Raw genomic sequence first — 23,305 nt, forward strand, 5'->3', positions numbered from 1 at the left:
GTCAAACAAATACCTTAGTATTATTTTATGCTAAGAAACAGTGTTTAGATTAATACACTAATATACAAGATAATCTACATCATATTACTAACATTTTTTTTATTTTATTATTAGATTACTGTCAAAATAAAGCAATAAGTACCTTGACATCTATTGAAATACATCAAATTAATTGGTCGTCCCTCTCTAAAACAGAGTTTATAACCTGGGTTTCTGTGCAATTTAACCTGTTTCAGATCAGAATTTCAGCTATACTGACTGTTGCGTCAAGAACTTCCCAACCCCGCTGATCAAAGAGTCTAATGCGGAAACGCACACATTTCTCGGAAACACTTGCGTGAAGTTTCATACATTAAGTAACTTTCCCTGTATATGTTCATTAACATTTTAATATCACTACTCTTCCACTACCATAACTACACACAATAATCAGATTTTTACTGCCACCAATAATAAGTCAGAAGAGGGGGGACAAATGTGATTTGTTTAGTTCGTAGGCTCTAGGCCTCGTATGTAATGCATAGCAGACGGCAACAGAAAGAGAAGAAAAAAAAATGAAAATCTTAAAAACCATGTTGTTGCAAACATTGTAACAGCAGCCCGGAGGACACATCATGGCGATCACAGATGTTACATTGAATAAAAACCGAGATCGCAAAGCAACACTGGGCAAGCAAATGCAACATTGTAACAAGCTTTCTGATCACCCCTGATATTTTGTATTTCCAAGCACAATGGGAACCATTCATCTTAGCACAGGTAAACACTTCACATACTCATTGAAAACAGTGAAGGCTGTGTGGACCCTGTATAGTTTAAAAACATCACCGATCTGCACTTCTAATACACCCCACCACCCCAAAAATGACACAACTGCTGGTCCAAATACACAAAATAATCACGGAAAGGGAGGTGATCGTCTTTGATTACCCGTAGTAAACATCTGTACAGAAATACATGCAGATCAGTGCAGTCCCTTCAACAAGATATGTACTTGCATGTGGCGTTTGGATGGTCACTGCTGGCAAAACAAATCATAATTAAATATACACATGCACAGGCACACGGAAAGAAGTGAACGGGTTCAGATCCGACACCGAGACATACATCATGTCAAACTTGATGTGCGATTCATCCCACATTGTACGGTGTCCGGGCCGGACTGGTGTCGTTCAAAAAACAGCAACAATGTTTTGATTTTTTTTTTTTTTCCGCGCAGACAAAGCCGCAACATTTAAATGGCCCCGTTACCATTTAAACCCCTGCACACGCACACACACACACAGCAAGGAAAAAAAAAATGCGGAAGACTGAAAATACTAGGCAGCAAACCAATATGGCTGCCGTTGCCCCTTTAAATCAAATTGGCCAGATTACACCTCCATCACTCGTTCCACCAAAAACATAATATAGAGATCAAGCCATCACTGGACAAAACACAGGCAAGCTTCACTGCAGCGACACAACACTGTTATTCAAAACGAGAGACGATGGTATAATGAGAGAAAATGGCAGTACCTTCAGCGTGTTCCATTCTAAACAAATACACCCAATATCTGAGCTTCCTGGTGCAATATAAAAAAAAACAGACACAACAAAAGATTGGAGAGCTCTAAAGTACAGGCCTAACTCAATGTATGGCTCAAATTGGGGACCATTTTTCAGTCACTTCTCGGTCCCATGGCTGACTTGGTGGCGGTAGACTTGTGAGAGGGCCGCTGGGTTGTTTTTTTTTTTTTTTTTTTTTCGATTTTTTTTTTTTTTTTTTTTTTTTTTGCGGGATGTGTTGGAGCGGAATTTGGAGAAATCTAGTTCCTATGTATGTTAATATGACGGTCTCCCTCTCTCCCTCTAGCTGTAACAAAAGCTCCCTGCTTCGGGCCCTGTGTCTCCGCCGCTCAGCGCCAAAATCAGCGCTGCGCGATTGGCTGCGGCGCCTCCACGGAGAGCTTGTCGGGTAATGCAGTCCTCAAGCAGCAAGCTAGGGGGAAGGCAAGGGGCGCGATCGTGGAGCGCAGATTTGCACGGTTCTGCGCCTTTAACCCAATTAGGTTACAGGCACAGTGCAGATTTGTGCGGAACTGCGGAAATCTGCGCTACAGGCCGCGCTCGTGTAGCGCAGATGCCCGCAGTCCTGCGCGGGTCTGCGCGGCTCCGCCAACGGGATCGCAGGGATTGTGCAGATCTGCGCAGAGCTGTGGACATCTGCGCTACGAGAACGCGGCCAATTTGCTGTGCATTTTAAGTCAATTCATACAGGCACAATGTGCAGAATGGTGTCATTTGGCGGAGTACATACGTGAGTAATTAATACCACGCTGGAAAAACAGCAACGAATGAGACACATTATTATTATTATACTACATCATGAGTAGTAGTATCAGGGATGGTCATCGGCTAAATAATATAGCAACATTCGTATTTGTAGTAGAGTTTATAGCTATTATTATTATTAACAACAATTCTGAAGTTGTGCGATGGTTTATTTTCAGGTTTGAAATGAGAGATTTTAATTAGGAGCCCATTCATCTTGTTCCTTTGCAAGTTTCTGCAACAGTAATTACACTGTGCCCTCTAGAGGTAATGTCGGCGATAACAGAACTTGTGCTACATTTTGAAAGATGATATGATTTCATACATCAAAACATCACCTAAAATATCAGCAGATTGAGTCTATTAACCAATATATTTCATATGTACCCTCATGAAAACAATAGTGATGGCATTACGATTAGGTTTGCTTTTAATTGCCCAAAGCAAGATTTTCTTCTGAGGACATTTCACCAGAAATATGCAATGCTTGATATGCTTTATATGTATGGTGGAACAAAATTCAAATGTCTGCTTTAAACGGGGGTTGCTGGTATGTGAATTAACCTGACATACAGTACATATGATTAGTTTTAAAATAGCATTTATTTTAATTCCCACTCGGTGGGAATATGCAAACGAACGAATCATGATTACGATGATTAGATTTCTTATTAGAAAAAAAAAGCAATATATACGAAGTCCCTCTAAATGACGGGAAGTGAAACAAACATGGACCTGCAATACAGCTAATTAACGCGCAGACACGCAGCTGCCAATCAATATGAAGATTGCGGGCGCGTTCTTGCTGCGCAGATGTACGCAGCTCTGCGCGGCTCCGCCAATGGGATCGGTGGAATTCTGCACAACTGCGGACATCTGCGCGACACGAACACGACCTGTGGTTTACGCAGCTGCACGGCTGTGTGTGTGAGTGAGTCAGACAGCGAGTGGATGCGGCTGCCGCCCCCTCCCCCGGATCGCTCTCTTACCGCTGACTGGCCTCGGCGTCGCCCGCATCGGCGGCTCCGCGCTGCAGCCATTGGAAGCGCCGGCTCCCCCTCGCCCGATGCGCGTCACGCAGCGCGTCACGGCTGACCTGCAGTTACACAGCCTGGGCCCAGCACGACCCGGGGGTGTCGGATTCGCTCAGAGACGGGCCGGGAAGCCTCGTCGTCGGTGGGTTTTTATTTATTCCTGCCCGGTGTCGCTTCGCGTCTCCAGCGTCTCACCGACCGGGCGGTCCTCGGTCTCATAGACGAGGGACAGTGACGCCTGGCTCGGCTGCAGCTCGGCGCACAGACGCACGGGGCTGTTGTTGTGTCTCTCCCCCACATCCAGCCTGTGTGTCCGGCGCGTCCAGTGACGGCTGTCTGGCACAGTGGAAAGGTTTGGGAGACCGGGTTTGCCGTGGGACGTCGGTGGGAGCGGTTGTGGGGCTTTCTGTGTTTGTTTCTCACAAACGAGGCACTTTGTTGTAAGTTTGGATCTGTCAACGGCGAGGTATTTTTAACGGTGGCCTTCACGGGACAATCTGGCCGCGTATCACTCCGTTGGAATTCGTGCCGGTGGCAGAATTGGACCGGGTCGCGTAGGGCCTAACTGGTAAGTCCTTATACAGGTTCACGTAAATGGGTCGTGTGTCTTTTTAGTGACTAATAGCATCTGAGTTGGGTTTTGATTTTGTCGTTGTGTATCATTTTAAAGGTCGCTAGTCGCTATTGACTGTTGGCCAAGTGTTATTATTGTAAGTGTGTGTACTGGTAGCTACACAAGAAAATAGATAATGTTATGCTAGACATTTCAAATAGGAGCACCTGCCACTTGTAGCTTTGATCTGAAGTTGAATACATTTTGGCAACATCTAAAGGCCGATACGCAAATAATGCCATGATGCAAGTTAAGAAAAATGCTGCTAAACATATAGGCCATACAATGTGATCACATCAACAAAACAAAGATAGTTTTTAAATTGATAGGATAATACAGCACCTTGTTTTAACAGTACACACCACTATTTGTCTTGGATGTATGTGGTGTATTTTCAAATACAAATGATCAAGAAAAAACTGACTTACTTTCCATGTAATTCCCGGAAACATCTATTTTCGTTTTAATCTATTTAAGCTATTGCAAAACCAGAAACTTGAAGAAGAAAAAAAACACTAAATGATGTGATGTTATTGTTTAGGTTCGTCACTTTTACACGGAGAAGACGATGGCAGCTTTTAGTTCCCAGGTTATCCTGGCTGTGACCAGATCCAGGTGAGTTATTGATGCTAAAAGAAGGTGACGATTCAGTAGCAGACACTCTGTTTAATAGTGAGCAATTAATTTAAAATGTGATGCACTAATGCAAGTGTGCCTGAAAACACTGTGATACAGAAGAAGGAAGTACGTCAGCTGGACTAAACATAACAACAACACGTGTTACATTGATTAGATAAAGGATAATCAGTTATGACTGGAAGATCTACAAATCTCTATACAGCATCTTTGCTTACAATATTAAAACATGAGTGAATGGATGTTATCAAATGAATTTGTTGAAAGTATACACAAAGATACAATGTAATAATATTAATATGTATCATTTTGCACGACCTATGTCAGATACAGAGTCTCTACTATACACCAATCAGCCATAACATTATGACCACTGACAGGTGAAGTGAATAACACTGATGATCTTGTTATCATGGCACCTGTCAGTGGGTGGGATATATTAGGCAGCAAGTGAACATTTTGTCCTCGTAAGTTGATGTGTTAGAAGCAGGAAAAATGGGCAGCGTAAGGATCTGGGCGACCAAATTGGGCCAGATTGCGATGGCTAGACGACTGGGTCAGAGCATCTCCAAAACTGCAGCTCTTGTGGGGTGTTCCCGGTCTGCAGTAGTCAGTACCTATCAAAAGTGGTCCAAGGAAGGAAAAGCGGTGAACCGGCAACAGGGTCATGGGTGCACGTGGAGAGCAAAGGCTGGCCCGTGTGGTCCGATTTAACAGACGAGCTACTGTAGCTCAAATTGCTGAAAAAGTTAATGCTGGTTCTGATAGAAAGGTGTCAGAACACACAGTGCATCGCAGTTTGTTGTGTATGGGGCTGCGTAGCCGCAGACCAGACAGGGTGCCCATGCTGACCCCTGTCCACTGCCGAAAGCGCCTACAATGGGCACGTGAGCATCAGAACTGGACCACAGAGCAATGGAAGAAGGTGGCCTGATCTGATGAATCACGAGTTCAAGGTGTTGACTTGGCCTCCAAATTCCCCAGATCTCAATCCAATCGAGCATCTGTGGGATGTGCTGGACAAACAAGTCCGATCCATGGAGGCCCCACCTCGCAACTTACAGGACTTAAAGGATCTGCTGCTAACGTCTTGGTGCCAGATACCACATCACACCTTCAGAGGTCTAGTGGAGTCCATGCCACGACGGGTCAGGGCTGTTTTGGGACCTATACAATATTAGGCAAGTGGTCATAATGTTATGGCTGATCGGTGTATATCCATGCAATGTCTGTCTTTCTCTGGGTATACCAACAGACAGGACTTAAATGAATCCCCCCAGAAATGGGGCTCTTTTGGGAATGCTTTACACTAAGTCAGTGATTTCCGACCCTGGTCCTGGAGGAGCCCCTACCCTGCTGGTTTTTGTTCCAACCGAGATCTCAATTAGTTAATTGAACTAATAATTTCTTAAAACAGAACCTTTTAACTTAAAACCCCTACTGTTTAAAATAATTAAGTATAGAATTGTGTTCAATCAAGTAATTGAGACCTCGGTTGGACCAGGGTTGGGAACCCCTGCACTAGATCAACTTCCTTTTAACTTAAACCATAAAGCTACACCCTGCATGGCTATATACTGTGAATAAACATGCAGAGAAGACACTGACCGTTGCTTTATTGTTGCAGGGGAACGTGCCTGCTCATACAGAGACCCCACTGCCCTTCTCTATCCCACTTTCACGTGGAGCATGTGAACAGGACTTGCCTCACCCAAAGGGCTGTGAATTCGGCTTATACTTCCTGCGCTCTGCCCCACGGGAGGACCAACTACCTCTCAGCCCGGTGTCTGCATGGCTCCCGCTGCTGGCTCCAGGATGCTAAAACGGAGCCCGGGTCAGGCGCCTCCGAGAAACAGGACTCCCATCCCGCATCTCCTGCTGCTGCTCCCACTCCCACTCCCGCTCCCACCTCTACCTCCCCTACGGTTGACATCGGAGAGAAAGCAGTGGTGAAAAAGACCCTGAGACAACGAGTGCTGGACGAACTAAAGCATTATTATGATGGATTCAGACTTTTGGGTATCGACACCAAGATCGCCGGCAGGATGGTTTGGAGGCTACTGCATGGACAGCAGCTCACCAGGAGAGAGAGGAGAAGGGTAAATTCTCTAGAAGTCTGAGGGGAAAAAAAAAAAAACGAATGTGATGATGATTATTATAAATCCACATAACTCTCTAATTGAATAGAGTGCACTTTAATTGTGCTCAAAATCACGAGTTCGCATATTATGAGCCAGCTATGACTCTGCCTGGTTAAAACACTCCAGAGGAAATAAATTGTCGGCACAACTGCAATATCTTAATTGCTCAGATTATTTAGCAAACAAACTAAAATAGTTAAATGATTAATCCATTAAAAGGTGTAAAATGCCAAACACCCCTGATTTATAAAAAAAAAAAAAGTCCTTGCATTTGTATATTTACAAATACATATTTGAAAAGGCTTAGATTTTGTTTGAGGCTGAAGCCTGTTTCTGGCCAGAAGGTTTTAAGAGTTTTTGAAGGCCCACATAACTGTGACTCCCAGAAAAGGAAGATGTGGTTTAGGCGTGTAAAGACTATTAAACAAATAAATAGTCAACACCCAATTCATAGCAACACCATGACAGCTACACTGAATAAACATTCTGCGTGTCCTCCATAGCAAGGTTTGTCTTATAATTTCTAGTATTAACCATGTATCATCTCCAGGTTGTAAAACAGGATTCAACGCCACCATTGATTGCGCACTGTGAAATTAAAGTGCCCCAGTAAGAAGGCCAACAAGCGTTTTGGGAGTGTGATAGAAGGCGAGGTTAGAAATTGACCGTTTTAATGTAATTTGTGCCTCGTTCTTGCTTGGGTTGCAGCTGATGCGGACCTGTGCTGACCTGTTCCGCCTGGTCCCCTTCACCGTTTTCATCATCGTCCCGTTCATGGAGTTCCTGCTGCCTGTATTCCTGAAACTGTTTCCCGAAATGCTGCCGTCTACCTTCGAGACGGAATCCAAGAAGGTATTCAAACCTGAAAGACATTAAAGTTAAACAAAAAGGCAGATAAGCCAGATATAATTGGTCAGTGAAAGCAAAAATGGAAACCATTCCATACAGAACAGTTACACAAAATACAAATTATTTGCTATTTTGTATAGAAGACCTCACTTGTGTTTGCAGGAGAGTAGTTGTTTATAAAAGTTGAGATTCAAATCCAAATTCTCTGGTAGAAATTCTTGTGGGAAGCATCTGTCCTTTAGGTTTCCCGGTTCCCAGTGATGTGTTCATAGCTGCATTTAAAATGGAAAGATCTGATCACATTGTCCCATTGGCTCTTGCCATGTGCTGTCCTGTCCTGCTGAGTTTTCAGTGTAAGGAGCAGTTGGTTCTTTTCTTCCCAGGAGGAGAAGCAGAAAAAGGGCCTGGCAGCCAAATTGGAGCTGGCGAAATTCCTTCAAGAGACCATTGCGGAGATGGCCAGGCGAAACAAAGCACAGAACGCAGACGAAACGCAGAAATTCTCAACGTATGTGCAACAGGTATGTGCACCAACCCGGGAGACATGCAACTAGGCACATTTATGGGTGATTTAAGGTGAATTTAGTGAAGAAAGATATCCTAAAGGTGTCATTCCAGTATAAAACAAGTTTATTTATTTTTTGTTCGAGTTTATCCATTTGTTTATGTAATTAGTTTGTCTGCTCTTCCATACAATTACAGTTCTCTACAACTGGGCTCTCAAACTAAACACTTGGAGTACCGGAATGTCTTTTGTTGTGCTTCTTCAATTGGTTGAAGTGGGTGATTTAAGTAGATTAATTGAATACTCTTCTCCTGACTGCAAATTTATGTTACAGGTAGTGGCCACAGGAATTGAAAGAACCTGTTAAGCTGTCAGCTGATTTAAGACTTTCAGACATTGTTATATGTGTGTACTTGATCAAATGACCAGTAATTGAAAGCTCTAGCTGGAATGAAAAAGCAGAAGGCACTGTGGCCCTCAAGGAACTGAGTTTGAGGCCCCGTCTCTGATCAGTGTATAAAAGGAGATGTACAGAATGATGGGACAAGGCATGATGTTGGTTGCAACTGAGAGTCATGTAATCAAATCACTGCATTTATATTGTTAAAGGTGCAGAAAGTGGATACATGTCACATTTTATATACTAGCCCTTGGAAATGAGTTTAAGGGACCTGAATAAAGATTAGAAATGACTCATTCCTGTTAAAGGGATACAAATGTCCCTGTTGTAGTGCTGAAGTGAAGGATGTTATATGCAGTGTTTCTGTACATAGGAGTGAAGGATGTATACATACAGTTTAGATTCTTCATTTGCTGAAATAACAGCTACAGAATTTTCTGGTCCAATTGTTTTAGTGTTTTTCTGTAGTAAAGTCAGTTTATGAGTGTACAGTAGTGTGATTATAGGTTATATTGCCCTTAACACATGTCAGACCCATAGTGTCCTACAAAGTTCCTCTGTGGGAAAGGAAGATATGGGTATTAATGGGCTGTTATACGGCACGGTGAGAAATACAGCTCTTAGGGGCATGAATGTCATGCTAAAAATAACAAAACAAAACAAGAAGGGCTACAGGAATTGAGGAATTAATTTCATATAATTGTTTAACAGGTTAATTTATCTGGAACTCTGATGTAGTTATCACTTCAGGAAGTTATATCCTAGGTAGTTCTTAATTTTCTTTTGTTCTAATCAGGTCTTCTGTTTACCTGGTGTATGTTTGTGCTAATTTGTTTTTCCCCTTTGACTGCGTCACTATCAGTACCTGTGTTGTCTGATTTAGACATTAACTATTAATAAAGCAGAAGCAATGGGATAACTCTTTCAAGGTGGTTAAAGGTCTCCACTAAAGATAACATGTTGGGAGATTGCAGGTTGCCTTGAGTTTAATAGCAGAGTTAAAAAAATAAAATAATAATCAATGTTTCTTGGGGCAGCATACCACTGATAAAAGCTCTGTCATCTTAAGTGGGTAAAAGCATACGAATACTATCTTTTTTTTAAGTCTTGACAGTCCTGAGATGTTTGTGGCCGTATTTGCGGTGTCTGATTGGGTGTTTCTGTGCAGGTGCGACACACTGGGGAACAGCCCACCACCAAGGACATCGTGCGCTTCTCCAAGCTCTTTGAGGACGAGCTCACCCTGGAGCACCTGGAGCGCCCCCAGCTGGTGGCCCTGTGTAAGCTGCTGGAGCTGCAGCCCATCGGCACCAACAACCTGCTGCGCTTCCAGCTCATGCTCAACCTGCGTAACATCAAGGCAGACGATGAGGTGAGAGTGCAGGGGGACACAGAGGGGCCTGGCGGTCCCGTCTCCAGGGACCACAGTCCAGTAGGCTTTTGTCTCTTGAAGTCATCGACTTGCATGAAAACCTAAAACGTGTTTGGTTAGGTCTGGTATATTGGTGGTGTATTTTGTTTGTCTTGTATTTAGAGTTTAGCTCCCAAGGACAACATTTAATTATCAAAAAAACAATTCAGTGCATTGAGATATAAGTATTGTTTTTCTAATCCACATTTCTTCTTTTTGGGGTGCACGGTTTTCTTTTTCTGTTAGACTCATTTCAGTTTAATGTAACCAGACAGGCATTGTGAGCTTGCAGCTGACTGCTAGCAATATGGTTTAGCAATGTTTGGCACAATTACCTTGTGCAATCGGAGCCTTTTAGCTAAATATAGCGCCGCTACACAAGGAGTCGGAGTTATTGTTTCAACACACTCTCTCTAGCCCTTGTTATTTTCATCAGCATTTGCTTTCTATTAGTTTCAGAATCATTCAATTCCACTAAAAGGCTTATCAATTATTTTTTTCATGTTGAACCTAGCAGTCATCTCAGAATAGCTCACCATATCGACATAGGAAATGTAAACGAGAAATTTCAATGCAGGAAAATGATGGGCAATTTTAGTCTACTAAGCCATTAAAACAACATCCCTGGACAGTGTCTGCACTGCAGCTTCGAAACGACTCAAACCCACGCAACTGAGATGAGTCTGCAAAATCATGAGACTGTGACTGAAATCGAGCAGAAAAAGGAGACCAGCTGAACCTTAGGCGAACTAGCTAGATTCCCTGTGTGTGTGTGACTGCCGACCTGCTACAGCCCCTGTTGGTGGTTGCATTTTTCTTTTTTCTGCTCTTGTGTAAGGACGGGGTTGAGCCCAGGGCAGCTGGGGAAGTTATGTAATGCCCATGTGCTCTTCGGTTGTGCAGATGATTGCGAGGGAAGGCGTGGCGGCCATGAGTGTGTCTGAGCTGCAGGCCGCGTGCCGAAGCCGGGGCATGAGGTCGCTGGGGCTGACAGAAGATCAACTCCGGCAGCAGCTGCAACAGGTCACCCCCACCCTTCTGTATTTATCTTTGTCATTGCCAATATCATTATGAAGTCTTTAGCGGTCTTTATCCAAGCCGAGTCTCAAGGTCTAAAGAGTACAAAATTATCAATAAACAACACTGTATTTACAAAATTATTCATAGTTTGTTTCTTTTCTAGACAAATTGCATTACTTTATAACAATCCTGGAGATCCATGCAAGTAGTTGTAGTTGTTACATGCTCAACTTCTGTTTTCAGGGACCGATTTAATTGGGAATGAAAAAAAGAATTTGACTGGATAAGATTCTGGTGCAGGTCACCGAAAACTGTTTTTGTGCAGGAGTTTTATCTCCGCCTTTGCTTTCTGCAGTTGTAAATCTCCTCTGCTCTTCCTCCCCAATGCAGTGGCTGGACCTGCACCTAAAGGAGAACGTGCCGCCCTCTCTCCTACTGCTGTCCCGTGCCATGTACCTGACGGACATCATGCCAAAGCCGCCTGTGGTGCCACCTGTACCAAAGCTGGAAGTGAGTCCCCCTGACTGAGTGGGCTGTGAGAGGAGAGCTTGCTTTCATTTTGATTTCCCCTTCCTTTCCTGCCCTGTTAATCCCCGCTTTATGCTGTCTCTGCTATATCGGTGGCTCGTTTGATGGGAGAGGAACATTTTGGCTCAAGTAGCTGTAATTCCAAGCCTAGATTTTGCTTGGGCCCACAATTGAAGATATTTTGTTGTCCCCCTTACCTCCTTTTTATATATTTTTTTGTATTGACTGACATCTATTCCGTCCGCTCTTCATTCTGGAAACTTGGGTGGATGTTTTTGTGAGCGGGGTGAGTGTGCGGTCAGTCTGATTGGTTCGGTTTTGTGTTGCAGACCATTATTCCTCCTGTGGCTGAAAGTACTGAACCCACAGCCCCAGAGAAAACACTGCCTCCCCCTCTGGAAATTCTGGTGGACCCGGCGCCAGTCATTCAGGCCATAAAGGTATGGAAGCACTTTGCGATCTGTAGTTTGGTCTTAACTTTTTTTTTTTTTTTGAATGTAGAGGTTAGTCTTTGAGGATTTTAATTGGTTTGTTATCACATCTGTCAATTCCGATTTGTTTAAGGGTGAAGAAATCTTGGAAAAACCCTTGAAAGCTGCTACAGAGGCATCTCCAAAAACTGCTCCCCTGCCTCCAGTAAGTCCCAGGCTTCTCAAACGTGGCCTTTGTGCTTTTCCAGATGTTTCACTTTCTGCAGTTTAGGTGCGAAACCAAATTCTTCATCCTGCTCTCTGCAGATGCATGCTGTTGGCATCGCAAAAAGCACAAATTAACTGTTCGTTTCATTCTAATAAATCAAAAGGTTCAAAGGTTGTTTTGTTTGTCAAACCAGTAGCCAAATTTATTTGTATTCTTCTTTTTTATATAATTTTATGCTAACTGCCAGGAGTGGGGAACAAGAGAACATTAGTCATGTAGGCCTAATCCACAGCCAATCAAATATGTACCGTTTATGAGATTAACTTCTCAAGGGCTTGTTTAATGGGCTTAAGTGAGTAACAAACGATGGAGGACAGCCATTATATCAAGATCCTGAACTGCTTAAGCCAGATTAGCCTTTGTTATCTTCTGTTAAAAAAAAAAAAAACGGTAAGAGTTGATTCCCAGGTACATAGTTTTTTCGGATCTGTGGAATACTAATGATTTTTTACCTTTTCTTGCCATGACCAGACGAAAGCTGCTCCAGCAACGCAGCAAGCCAAAGCCAGTGCCAATGGGATCTGAAGGTGGAGTCCGAGGGGCATTCTGGGAAATTCTCTTGCCCCTCAGACGAGGAGGATCCCCGCAGAAGGAGAACAGTGTGGGATGTACCCCGCCAAGGTGCTGCTGTGGAAGCAAAGCATTCTGTGCTGTATTTCTGCTCACCCCCCTCCCCAAAATGCAGTTCACATCGCATCCCTGCCAGCAGCTGGGATTCTTTTTTAACGGTTCACCGCCAAGCAGAAGCCAGGTCCCAGGACAGACAGACAGACAGACGGACAGGAGCACCGCTGCCCACCTGAATTCACTCCAGCTTCGCATCCGTCCATGAGAAGCAGCCCAGCGTAAACCAGGAATACAGCGGGGGGGGGTTCTGAAAGTGCAGCTTTTTATTTCTAATGGTGATGGTGTTGAAAGCCCAAACACTCCTGCTTTGGTAACTGTACCAGCCAGTTCCCGAGAGACGAGGACAAAAAGGACAATTTAGACCCTTTTTTGTTTTGTTTTCACCCCCAAAAAGTGTTAGTTGGTGTTTGAATATCAATCCCTCTTTCAATTTGAAATTGCCGTTCATAGATAGAAACACTCCGCTATGAGTTTTCATGTGTATTATTGTGAGGGAATGGCAGCTTTCAGTTAAACTGCTGACAAACTAGTGCAAGTCTCTCACTTCTGGTATTGGTGCTGCTCGGTGTATATTTGTAAATATGCTGTATTTGAAATCGTAAAGATGGGCAGCGGTGCTTTGGGTGGCCCCCCCACAGTGACTGGACGCTGTTGTTGATGCTCATCAGGCCTTTGAGTGTCGCTGCTGACCCATGCGTCACGTGATAATCATCATTCAGAGGAGTGTGGGATGATGTCATCTGAATACTTGCCCCCCCCCCCCCCCCCCCCCCAAAAAAAAAGTGTTCTCCATTAAAGCTGCAGCTGTAAGTTATATATGTATTAAAGTAGGCTTTTTTTTTTTTTCTTCTTAATAAATCTGTGCTTTCCTTTACGATTTAATTTTTTTCTTTTTTCCCCAGAAACTCATTATGATCATTAGTCGTTTTGTACCTATAAATACGGGAGGGGAAGCTTCAGGCTTGCTTTGCAGTACGAAGCAGATTACACTTCACACACTCGCTGTTTGCCTTCTCATTTATCACGTTAAGAGTTTCTTGGGTGGGAGAGAATAAGACCTTTAAGTCAGTTATGACTGCTTCACTCCTAATTCTCTAGTGGAGAATTTGAAGTACATTTAAAAGGTTGGCCCATTTGGTAGACTGTGCTTTAATCCCAAAGTATGGACACTGTGTATCTTTTATAAATATTTATATATATATTTATATAGTGTATATAGGAAATGTACTTTTCCCCTCAAAACTTTATGAATTTATATATATATCCGTTTCATCAGCTATTTCATTAAAATATTGGGGAATTACGATCTGTATGTTTTTGCTTTTAGAAATTATGAAAAGTGAATGTGTGTGTGTGTGTGTGTGTGTGTGTGTATATATATATATATATATATATATATATATAAATGCTCTGTGACATATTGTGTCTGTTGTTTAACATATCAAAGTACCATTTCTTAAGGGAACAACATATTAGATGTATCGGGAAAGGAAAGCAAGGTGTCTTCTTTGATCCAGTGTCTGAGTGTAGGACTTCAAGCACAATTTAACACAGTTACTTTGTCTTTCTTGCATATGTATGTGTGTGTTAAAAAGTTTGTTGCCCATGTACTGGGATGGGAGGATTTGATTATTATTATTATTATTTTTTTCCTTTAGACCTTTGATTCCCTTTAGTACAGGACTTGCGCAGATCTGTTTCAAATGTAAAGGACAAAAACACAGAAGTCGGGTTGGATTTCAAACTGGGTTGATTTGCGATGGCGTTTTCAAAAGCTGATTTGGAATTTGCCGAAACAGTACTGTACACATTTTTGTTGTCATTGCTCTCCCATATATGTGTGTATTATATATATATATATATATATATATTATGTTTACATTTATCATGGGTTTCTAACTTGCTTGACTCAGATATGTAGAAGGGCCCCATGTAATGCAAAGGTTTTATTTTTGTACTGTAGTATAAATGTGATTTTATCAGTTGTTTTTTCTTGTCCCTCTGCTTTAAGATGTTTTCCTGTTGCTGTTCCCTGTATAGCCACGAGACCAATATGACATCAGTCCACCGCCACTGTCGTATTAAAAAAAAAACAAATTCAGAGTGAAAATACATTTCCCTTTTGGTTTTCTGGCATGTTCTGTAGCTGCTCTGGTTTTATTTCGCTTGGTTGAATTCTTTTGACTTTACAGGTGCAGGTAGAGGGAGATATAGCATATACCTTGAGGAGCAGTTTTCAAAATTCCTTAATGTGCCTCTTTGAATTGAATCCCCATTATATAAACACAAGTGCATTTTAAATGGTGTTTATACATTTTATTCGATTTTGGTTTTTAGTCATCGAACACCACCTAGAACCGCTACCCTGCCTTTCATTTTACTAGTGATGTGTATGAGAATTTGGGAATTGAAATCAAAAGCCTGCTGGATAACATTATATATTGAGAGATTTGTTTTCATAGAAATGATTTGCACAAAGTGAAACAAATCTTATTAGATTAGAAAATAATTACTCCAGATGATTGGACTGCAGAATAACCCTCTTCCCCCTTCATGATTAAACTCTGGATGTTTTAGTGTGTTTAAGGGTATTCCTCTGTATTTTGTTTGACCCCATTTGAAGATGCTGTGCTAAAACACCATTGTTAGTTTTTATTTGTATTAATTTACACATTAAGTCATTTAAACTGTAACCATGTGTTTTCCAACATTGTATTGTTTCCATCAAGGAAATGCAGTACAGTGATGGTATGTATCAATGAGGACTCTATCCAATAAGCACATTTTGGGGGAAAATAAGTTCAAAATTGACTGCATTAAAATTCCTCTCACAGGGACCAACTTGTATGCGAGATTTCCTTATTTTAATGTGATTTTCTTCTGGGGGAAAAAATAGATAACCAATGCATTGCATATTGGATTTATCATTACAGATAACAGAAGGTACATTCAGCAACTCAAAGCAATGGATTCTCTACGGGAAGCAAGATGTTTTTCTTGAATTGCCTTTTTCCCCCTTAAATTAAGAAGATATCCTGAGATTTTCATGAACGTCAGCTGTTAAACTGTGTACAATCAGTCCTCAAAGAAATTTCCCACAATCCCTACCTGTAGCTACATTTTTATTTTATTTTTGTAACAAGACGGCACGGCAACAGAAACCATTTAGTAAAGGTTGAAACACTCAATTCATGCATTCGCTTTTTTCCCCAGACTTTAAGCCTTTGAAGAATCCTTGCTGTTTCAAAGTGTCCTGAAAATCCACCAGGTTTAGCTCAAACTCATGCAGAGATCCCCAGCCCTGCTACTGAGAAACTACCAGGTCTGTGGCTTTCTGTTCCAAAGCATCATTACTGCATGATTTTTAACCGTTCACACAAGACTGCACTCCAAGGCCTGGAATAGAGACCCTACTAAGCTCGTGCCTTGTAATAGGATCAGTCTATGCACAGGCTGGGCAGCTGGCATTATAATCCTGTGGTTGTACGGGTTGGTAACACCCTTAGCAGATGTTAATGTTCGTTAACTTTGGGGTCCTTTGTCTTAAGTGCCAATGCAAGCAAGATAATCATTCCGAAGTAGTCATTTTATTCCAAACTGTTGCACAGATTTGGTCTGCTTTTTAAGAGTGCTGACCCCCTTTTATTCAAACAATTGAAAAGGTGTTCTCACATTATTTGTAACACTACCATTAGTAGTATTATATCGAAGAGTTTTTCTTCAGAGCAACAGAATCACATTTGGCCTTAGTCAAGTCTATGACAGTGGATCCCAGCCCTGGTCCTGTGGGAGCCCCTGACCTGCTGGGTTTTGTTCCAACCACGCTCTCAATTACTTAATTTAATCCTTAATTGGACTACTCATTTCCTATATCAGGGCCTTTTAATTATTTTAAACAGTAGGGTTTTAAGTGAAGTATGGAATTGTATAAATACCTTATTATAGAACCAACTCTTATATTACACAATTAAAAAAAGTCAAATCTAAGCAGATTACTTCAATTAAGGGTTCAATTAAGTAATTGAGAGCTTGGCTCATAGAACCCCTGTTCTATGAGAAGGTTGGGAGATGAAACCACATTAAGTGTAGCTGCTGCCTGTGCCAGTATTTGTTTTGCAGGCTTCCCTGCCTTTTCTTGGGATTATTGCTCTAGTGTAGCTGGGGCTCCCCTAACCCTGCTTTAAAGAGATCAGTACTTCACATTATCCTTGCAATGCAATTTCCCCACCCACCTTGAATATGTACACAAAGATAGTTTACAGGCATGTTTTTTCATACCTTATTGCAATAAAACTGCCCAAACTGGAAAAAGACAGATACATAAAGATTAAATATATTTATATTATAGAAGAATCATTAAAAAAAAGTTAAAGTACTTTGTCAGTTTTAAAAAATAACATCAAAGAAAGCTGCATTATGCATCCTTGTCCGAACACTCCCTGCTGTGATGCAGTGCTTGTGGCTGGGGCCCTCACTCTGTCAGACGCCTATGAAACTCTGTATAGGTGGACACTGTGTTTGCATCCCAGCCACAGAGCAGCGCGGGAGAAGAGCCAAGATAAACCGTTACCAGACACACTCAAATAAATATGTTGTAGTGTAATGCCGATTTAAAGATATGCTTGAACATTCACCATTCTGCTAAGTGCACACGTTATCCTGCTGTAAGGAAGATACATTTCTGAGGTTCTTTTCCAATCCTTGGCATCTGTGTAAACCCATTTCTGGTGCCCGGGAAGATTCCTGTGTCGATACTGAAAGGATTTTAAAACTTAGGCCAGGTAGTTCAAGTTTGTAATGTTCATAAAAAATACAAATAAAATGTGCATCAAACATTGACATTGAAACAGAATTACACAGAACAGAAATGAAGTGAAGAAGCAAAAGGACGTCTGTTTACACTCAAGATAGAAAACATTTTAGAGTTAAAACAGTGCGTTCTGCAAGGTGTTCTGGTTGGGGGTGTCAGGCGTAACTGGGGACAATATCAATGAGCTTACTGTCGTGACTGGAGAATAAGTCTAGTGTTGAAGAAAAATGCTTATTTTTGTGACAATAACCCATCCCATGCAAGAAACGTATCATTTACAATGCATCTAGGTTAAATCACAGCTCTGTAATACAAAACTGTATTACAGTACGACTTGACCTAAACTTAGCACTGTCCTGGAAGGGAATAAAAATGTATTCGAAGACTTATGTAAAAAGTCACACACTCAAGTGACATTAACATCAGATCAACCAGGCTTGCGTGACGTTGCCTAAGCAGACACCCGGTCAACAGGACTCCCACACCACATGTGGAAGTGTTGCACCGAGAGAAATCCAGACTCGACAGTCCAGTGTGATTAGGGTGGGTGTTCTTAAAGTGCTTTACGCCAAACCAGGAGAGGCAAACTGTGGAGGTGACAGATACTGCAACTCATACGGATACTGTGAATACGTTTCTGCGGCCCACGAAGGGGCTACAGCTGCACAAGCTCACTAAAAGGAAGAAGTGAACTGAACTGTGTCGCCAGAGCAGTCAATCAATTTAGTTGAGGAGGCCTGCTTTTCGCTTTTCTGTTTTTTTCTTTCGTTCTTTCTTTCTTTTTAAATAGAACAATTTTGGGCCTAGCAAGTCCAGATGTTGAAGTACAGAAGACTCTCATCAGAGGTGGGTCTCATCACCTGAGGTCCATCACATTCACACTCCCGTTGGTGATCGTTATGTGCCCAGAAGCCTAAAAAGAGGTTGAGACAGAGAGACAGAGTGAACTAGAGGACTTTATAATTTATTGTAAGTGACAGAAGTGTATACAAAGGAGGATCAGGATTCAGCAATGAGCTGGGAAGTCTTAAACTGGCCCGAAACACAAGAACAATGTCCCAGACGCCAGAACCAAGGGAAACAATACGGGTTGCTATCAAGGATGTAAGTCAACATAAAGCCGAACAGAGAAGAGAAATTGGATGCATGTCACTCACCGCAAAGAGGGGTGGCTCCTTTGGGTGGGGGTGGAAGCCTTTCTGCTTGCAGGACGAGATATCATCCATCCCATAGTCGGTCAGCCTGAAATAGCCCGTCCTGCAAAACACACAGCATTTTGAACATCAAGCCACAGAGCTGATACACAAACGGCCAATGCATCTCCACCCTGACCACAATACACTCATAGAGCTCCCCTCCGCCCATTTAGATGTGATGGTTTAACGCTACACCTCAGGCTTAAACAAAGGTCAAGGGAAGACCTGAAATGATCCGCATCCTTGTGTTAGTTGCTCAAAGATGGGAAACAAAAATGGTACCATCAACCTATGCTAGATGTTTTTACCGTGGTTCTGATTTGCCCTGGCGCTGGGGTACTCACTCGTTGAACTTGGGCGAACAGACGATGGCGATGGACTCTGGCAGCATGATTTGATAGGAGCAGTGGGTATGCAGATCCACACTGGACAAGAAGGCCGTCTGGGTGGGGTGTGTCTGGAGACACAGAACCAGGACAGGAAGTCACTTGATGTTGGCAAGCTGACGGTACCAATGCACAAAGCTTAATGTTTCATCCGCGACTCACGTGTATCCAGCCCAGCGTGATGAGATCATATTGATCTTGGACCAGGAACAGCTCCTCCTCGTTCTCTGTGTCGCAGTAATCCGGCCCACCGCTCTGCTTGGGCACCACCACGTGGGTCACGGTGAAGGCATTGTGTGTCTGAAATAAAAACGCAGGCCCAGGTCACACAGCTCCGGGGCCGACGGGTTCGCCACGCCGATTTCGGGACCGGAGAACTCCCAAATGTATCCATATTTTCACCACTTCATCGACTGAATCTCCATTGCCAATTTCAAAGAAATCGATCGATGTATTCATAAGAAATCAGTTCTAGACACCAAGGCAACTGCAGATATCCAAACTTTTGACCGACCCTTTAATTCTCTAAAGCCAGGACCTACACTGAGTTACCGGAGAGCTTAAAGGCCTAGGATGGAACATTTGTATCTACTTCAATTTAAAGTTTGTTCTGGGAAGGGGCTCAACTATAGACTGGATAGGATCCTTGGATCACTTAGATATTAATGGACACCAAACGAGCACGATGGGTCGAATGGCCTCCTCTCGTTTCTAAACTTTCTTATGTTCTTATGTTCTTATGAAACTCTAGCTTTAGGTAAAAGGGTGGATCTGGATCAAGCCAGCATGGACTTGGATGGACTATAGATGACAATAGATTTAACCTGCTTTGGAAATAGTATGAATGCTCATAACCTGGGTAGAGTCAACCCGGGTGGAGGACGCTAGTCTGAACAGGGGCTTATGTTCTCAGTGCAGGGGAGAGGGTTGGCGTACCAGCTTGCCACAGAGGATGCCGCAGGTCTCCACAGCCCGCGCGGTGTTAGACTCTGCCAGCTTCAGAAACTTGTGGCACAGCTCCGCGGGCACGGCCAACTGCCGGAGCCCGTCCACCATCACATCTGGAGAGACAAGCCAGCCGTCGTCAACAACAACACTGTCCCGAAACCACTGACATAAAATCACCATCGCATTGTTTAACCCCAGCAAAATACATTCTTACAGTATTTGTTAATTGCAACCCACTAATCGAATACTTGACAATGTGATGCAACCACACCCACACCCACACACCCTCTTACCTTTTTCAGGGGTGGCCAGTGTGCCAGGCTTGAGGGACCGGTCAAACGAGGGGGGTGGGAGTGGTGCGGAGGGCAGGGTGTGGGTGGGGGTGCTCCCTGGGCTCTGGGGGGGCGTGGGGGTTACAACTGGGGGCTGCGGGGGGAGTTGGATGCCTGGCACAAGGGGGGTATCGGGCGGGGGGGCGGAGGGGGCACCGAACTCCTGCAAAATGCGCTGCCTCTCCTTCTCCAGCTCCTGGCGCCGGATCATCTCCTCGAAGGCGCTGAATTGCTCCTGCTCTTTCTGCCGCCGCCGCTGCTCCTCCACCCTCTGTCTCTCCGCCTCCAGCTCCTTCTGTCTGGTCAGCTCCTTGGTCAGGGCCACCTCCTCTGCTTTCTGAACACAGACAGAGGCGGGCATCGTTCATTTCCAAGCGAATAAGGACCCAGCAATTACACAGCTGTGATCAGATGGGTGGCACAGCGGTCACTCACCTTCCTCACAAGGAATTCCTGGTACTCCTTCTCATACTTCTTCAAGAGGTCCTTTTTCAGCTCCTCGGCTTGAGGGAACGCGATATCTTTCAGCTTCTGTTTAAAACAAACAAAAAAAATACACAGGGATGCCTTTCGTTCTTTCTTTTTTGCCCATCTTGGGTTGGCAGAAGTCATTTCTGTCATTTTTACAACCAGTTTGTTTGTTAAAGCCTTGATCTTTTAATGTTTCATCAAATTGAACACAATGCTTATAAAGTTCTAGGCCGGAGTCAGTTCACTGCAAATTAGCTGCATCCCCTTACCTTGATAGTTTCCTTCTTTTCAGGGATATTGGCAGTTTTGTAATCCCGGTGTTTAGGAAGCTTCTCAATGAAGAGCCTATAGCAAAACAGAAGAAAAGATCGTCACACAACAAAATGGCGCACGCCCTTTCTCAATGAAGTCAATTCCATGGAACTACGACTCCAAAATCACTTATATGACACTACAAAGTGTAGCTCAGGCCAGGAGGCATCAGCAAATTCCTATAGATAAGAGGGCCTGAGACCACAAAAGGATCTTGAACAGTTGAACCATGCCAAATCTTCCAAATCAGCCATAAATTTCACCCTCATCCAGTGCGGGTCAACTTACAAACCGGCCTGGCCAGAACTCAGCTTACGTGATGAATTTGTTGTAGAGGATGAAGGCGCGCTCCGTGTTGCCCTCCTCCGTGTACACGGTCGCCATGCGGATCATCTCCATGCCCGAGCGGAAGTAGCGGCGGGGGGGCACATCCTCGTTGACGTCCACCGAGCTGCCCATCTTGGTGAGGGCGCGCACCCGCTGCTCGGGGGTGAGGCTCACATCGTTGTGCTCCGGCATGGCGGTCCCAGCCTCCCCTAGTGCACAGTCCACCTGCCACACAGCACAGCAAAGATGCCCCGTCAGCTCCCACACACTGCATTTGCATTTATGACGGATAGGCTCATAGTTATTTGAATATACTATATAGCATCGAAAAAGGCACAGAAGACCACATGCAAGAAGGGGAAATGAAATACAATTTGCAGGTGTGACATAGAAAAGGGAAGCTGTAGGTCGAAATAAGTGGAAACATCTTGGGGAGCCTTCATGTAGCAGTGGATCAATATAGGCTGAAGATTATTATGTGGAATTCCAGGCATTTCGGGCAGCATTCTGAAGGGTTAAGTGTTAATGTGTTCATTAATTAAATTAATTCAAAAACAGACAGGTAGAAGATAAAGAAAAGAGCATAAGGACCCTCCACTAATTCAGTTATTTTTCACGAGTTTTTGTTAGTTTTGTTTTCATTTTAAAGTGCCTGAGATCTGTTTTTTCTGTGCACTTATGTATTAACCCAGGGGGTTCTCCAGTCTTTTCATTGATTTCATTCCAGCCCAGTCCAGAATTACTCCAGTTTACCAGTACAGTACATTCAAAAAACATTTCCAAGAAAAAAGTGACATATTTAAAAACAAACAGTTCTAGCCTGTATTCTCAATATTGATTTACATGCGGATTTGGTTTTGGGGGAGATTGTGAGAAGTAGCACTGTTGCTTCAGCGCTTTGAGCTGAACTGTCTCCCTGCTAGGTAGCTGTGTATTTTAAGGACATCTAGTGGCAAAGTGGCAATAATATATGCTAGGCACTTCTAGAATGTGATTGTATTGCCCTCGATCAAGTGTACTATCAGTGTTTAGATAATCTTAAACCCGAATAAAGAAAGCTCTCCAGTTTCCTGGATTGACGTTAGCAGGACAACCTCGCACAAGCGTCGGGGCACCGTGTGAACTCGTTTGATCTCACTATTAGACTGTTTAAAAGACAAGTTGCTGTTGCTAAGTAATTACACTTTTGTAGCTTGGTGTTAAAAGCAAAGACGTGCATTGATCACGTTTGAACACAAAATATCCTAATGTACAGTACAGCCGACATACACGTTTACTTCTATTCATGAAGTAAAAACTGAACAAATGTAAAAATGTCATGATATTTTACGATCGATTCGTGTCATGAAGAAACACAACTTTAGCTTACTCTCTCAACGCCTGGGGGGTATCGATCGACGATAAAAATGCATAGGAAATTTTAAATAGGCTAATAATAATAATAATAATAATAATAATAATAGGATTTAAAAAGTTCGATCTACTATATAGAAACATGATAGAAAATAGAAAATCAGATTACAATATAAGGCTTACCTATATGCAGAATCACCACTTTTTGCTTATAGCATTCAGCTAAATATATAAATCTATTGATGCAGATGACACCTAGCTGGTGTTTTTGACTGCAATCGGAGAGGCAATGAAAGAAAGCGAGCCTGTGCTGTCACTGCCCGTCTGTCTGTCGCCGCACTTCCTCTTCCTGGTCACCGGCCTATGACCCAGCCACTCACGATCAGCTGGGGAT

The 23,305-nt window shown here is 43.0% G+C and overlaps 3 protein-coding genes across 8 annotated transcripts in view; 1 reads left to right on the plus strand and 2 right to left on the minus strand.

The window, feature by feature from the left end:
- The window catches only part of nsd3 (nuclear receptor binding SET domain protein 3), a 32,709-nt gene extending 30,719 nt beyond the window's left edge, over nt 1-1,990 (minus strand). Inside the window, exon 1 of one of the 6 annotated variants that reach the window (XM_066714401.1) lies at nt 1,519-1,990. The gene's annotated coding sequence lies outside the window, so the exon portion shown is untranslated. The other 5 variants (XM_066714397.1, XM_066714402.1, XM_066714400.1 and 2 more) reach the window with 5 other exon arrangements.
- Nucleotides 1,991-3,310: 1,320 nt separating this feature from the next.
- Nucleotides 3,311-15,613, plus strand: letm2 (leucine zipper-EF-hand containing transmembrane protein 2). Its single transcript, XM_066714403.1, has 11 exons — nt 3,311-3,915; nt 4,502-4,575; nt 6,224-6,695; nt 7,446-7,589; nt 7,970-8,107; nt 9,660-9,863; nt 10,806-10,925; nt 11,313-11,432; nt 11,780-11,890; nt 12,015-12,086; nt 12,621-15,613. Exons 2-11 carry the CDS (start codon nt 4,529-4,531, stop codon nt 12,672-12,674), a joined length of 1,482 nt encoding a protein of 493 aa, XP_066570500.1. The 5' UTR covers nt 3,311-3,915; nt 4,502-4,528; the 3' UTR covers nt 12,675-15,613.
- Nucleotides 15,614-17,553: 1,940 nt separating this feature from the next.
- On the minus strand, nt 17,554-23,264 carry LOC136759415 (STAM-binding protein-like A). Its single transcript, XM_066714405.1, has 10 exons — nt 23,095-23,264; nt 21,548-21,783; nt 21,189-21,264; nt 20,884-20,979; nt 20,410-20,785; nt 20,105-20,229; nt 19,331-19,468; nt 19,127-19,239; nt 18,744-18,843; nt 17,554-18,499 (listed from the first exon to the last, which is right to left on the minus strand). Exons 2-10 carry the CDS (start codon nt 21,748-21,750, stop codon nt 18,443-18,445), a joined length of 1,284 nt encoding a protein of 427 aa, XP_066570502.1. The 5' UTR covers nt 21,751-21,783; nt 23,095-23,264; the 3' UTR covers nt 17,554-18,442.
- Nucleotides 23,265-23,305: the final 41 nt, after the last annotated feature.

This window comes from Amia ocellicauda, chromosome 9, assembly GCF_036373705.1.
Source record: "Amia ocellicauda isolate fAmiCal2 chromosome 9, fAmiCal2.hap1, whole genome shotgun sequence".
Taxonomy (NCBI): domain Eukaryota; kingdom Metazoa; phylum Chordata; class Actinopteri; order Amiiformes; family Amiidae; genus Amia; species Amia ocellicauda.

Bases quoted from the DNA above. Each gene is read 5' to 3' on its own strand.
- letm2 (XM_066714403.1), top strand. From the start codon at position 4,529: ATGGCAGCTTTTAGTTCCCAGGTTATCCTGGCTGTGACCAGATCCAG. The intron at 8,108-9,659 runs GTATGTGCACCA...GTTTCTGTGCAG, and splicing joins TCTCAACGTATGTGCAACAG to GTGCGACACACTGGGGAACA. The intron at 12,087-12,620 runs GTAAGTCCCAGG...TGCCATGACCAG, and splicing joins AAACTGCTCCCCTGCCTCCA to ACGAAAGCTGCTCCAGCAAC.
- LOC136759415 (XM_066714405.1), bottom strand. From the start codon at position 21,750: ATGCCGGAGCACAACGATGTGAGCCTCACCCCCGAGCAGCGGGTGCGC. The intron at 20,230-20,409 runs GTAAGAGGGTGT...TTGTCTCTCCAG, and splicing joins ACTGGCCACCCCTGAAAAAG to ATGTGATGGTGGACGGGCTC. The intron at 18,500-18,743 runs GTGAGTGACATG...ACCTCTTTTTAG, and splicing joins AGGAGCCACCCCTCTTTGCG to GCTTCTGGGCACATAACGAT.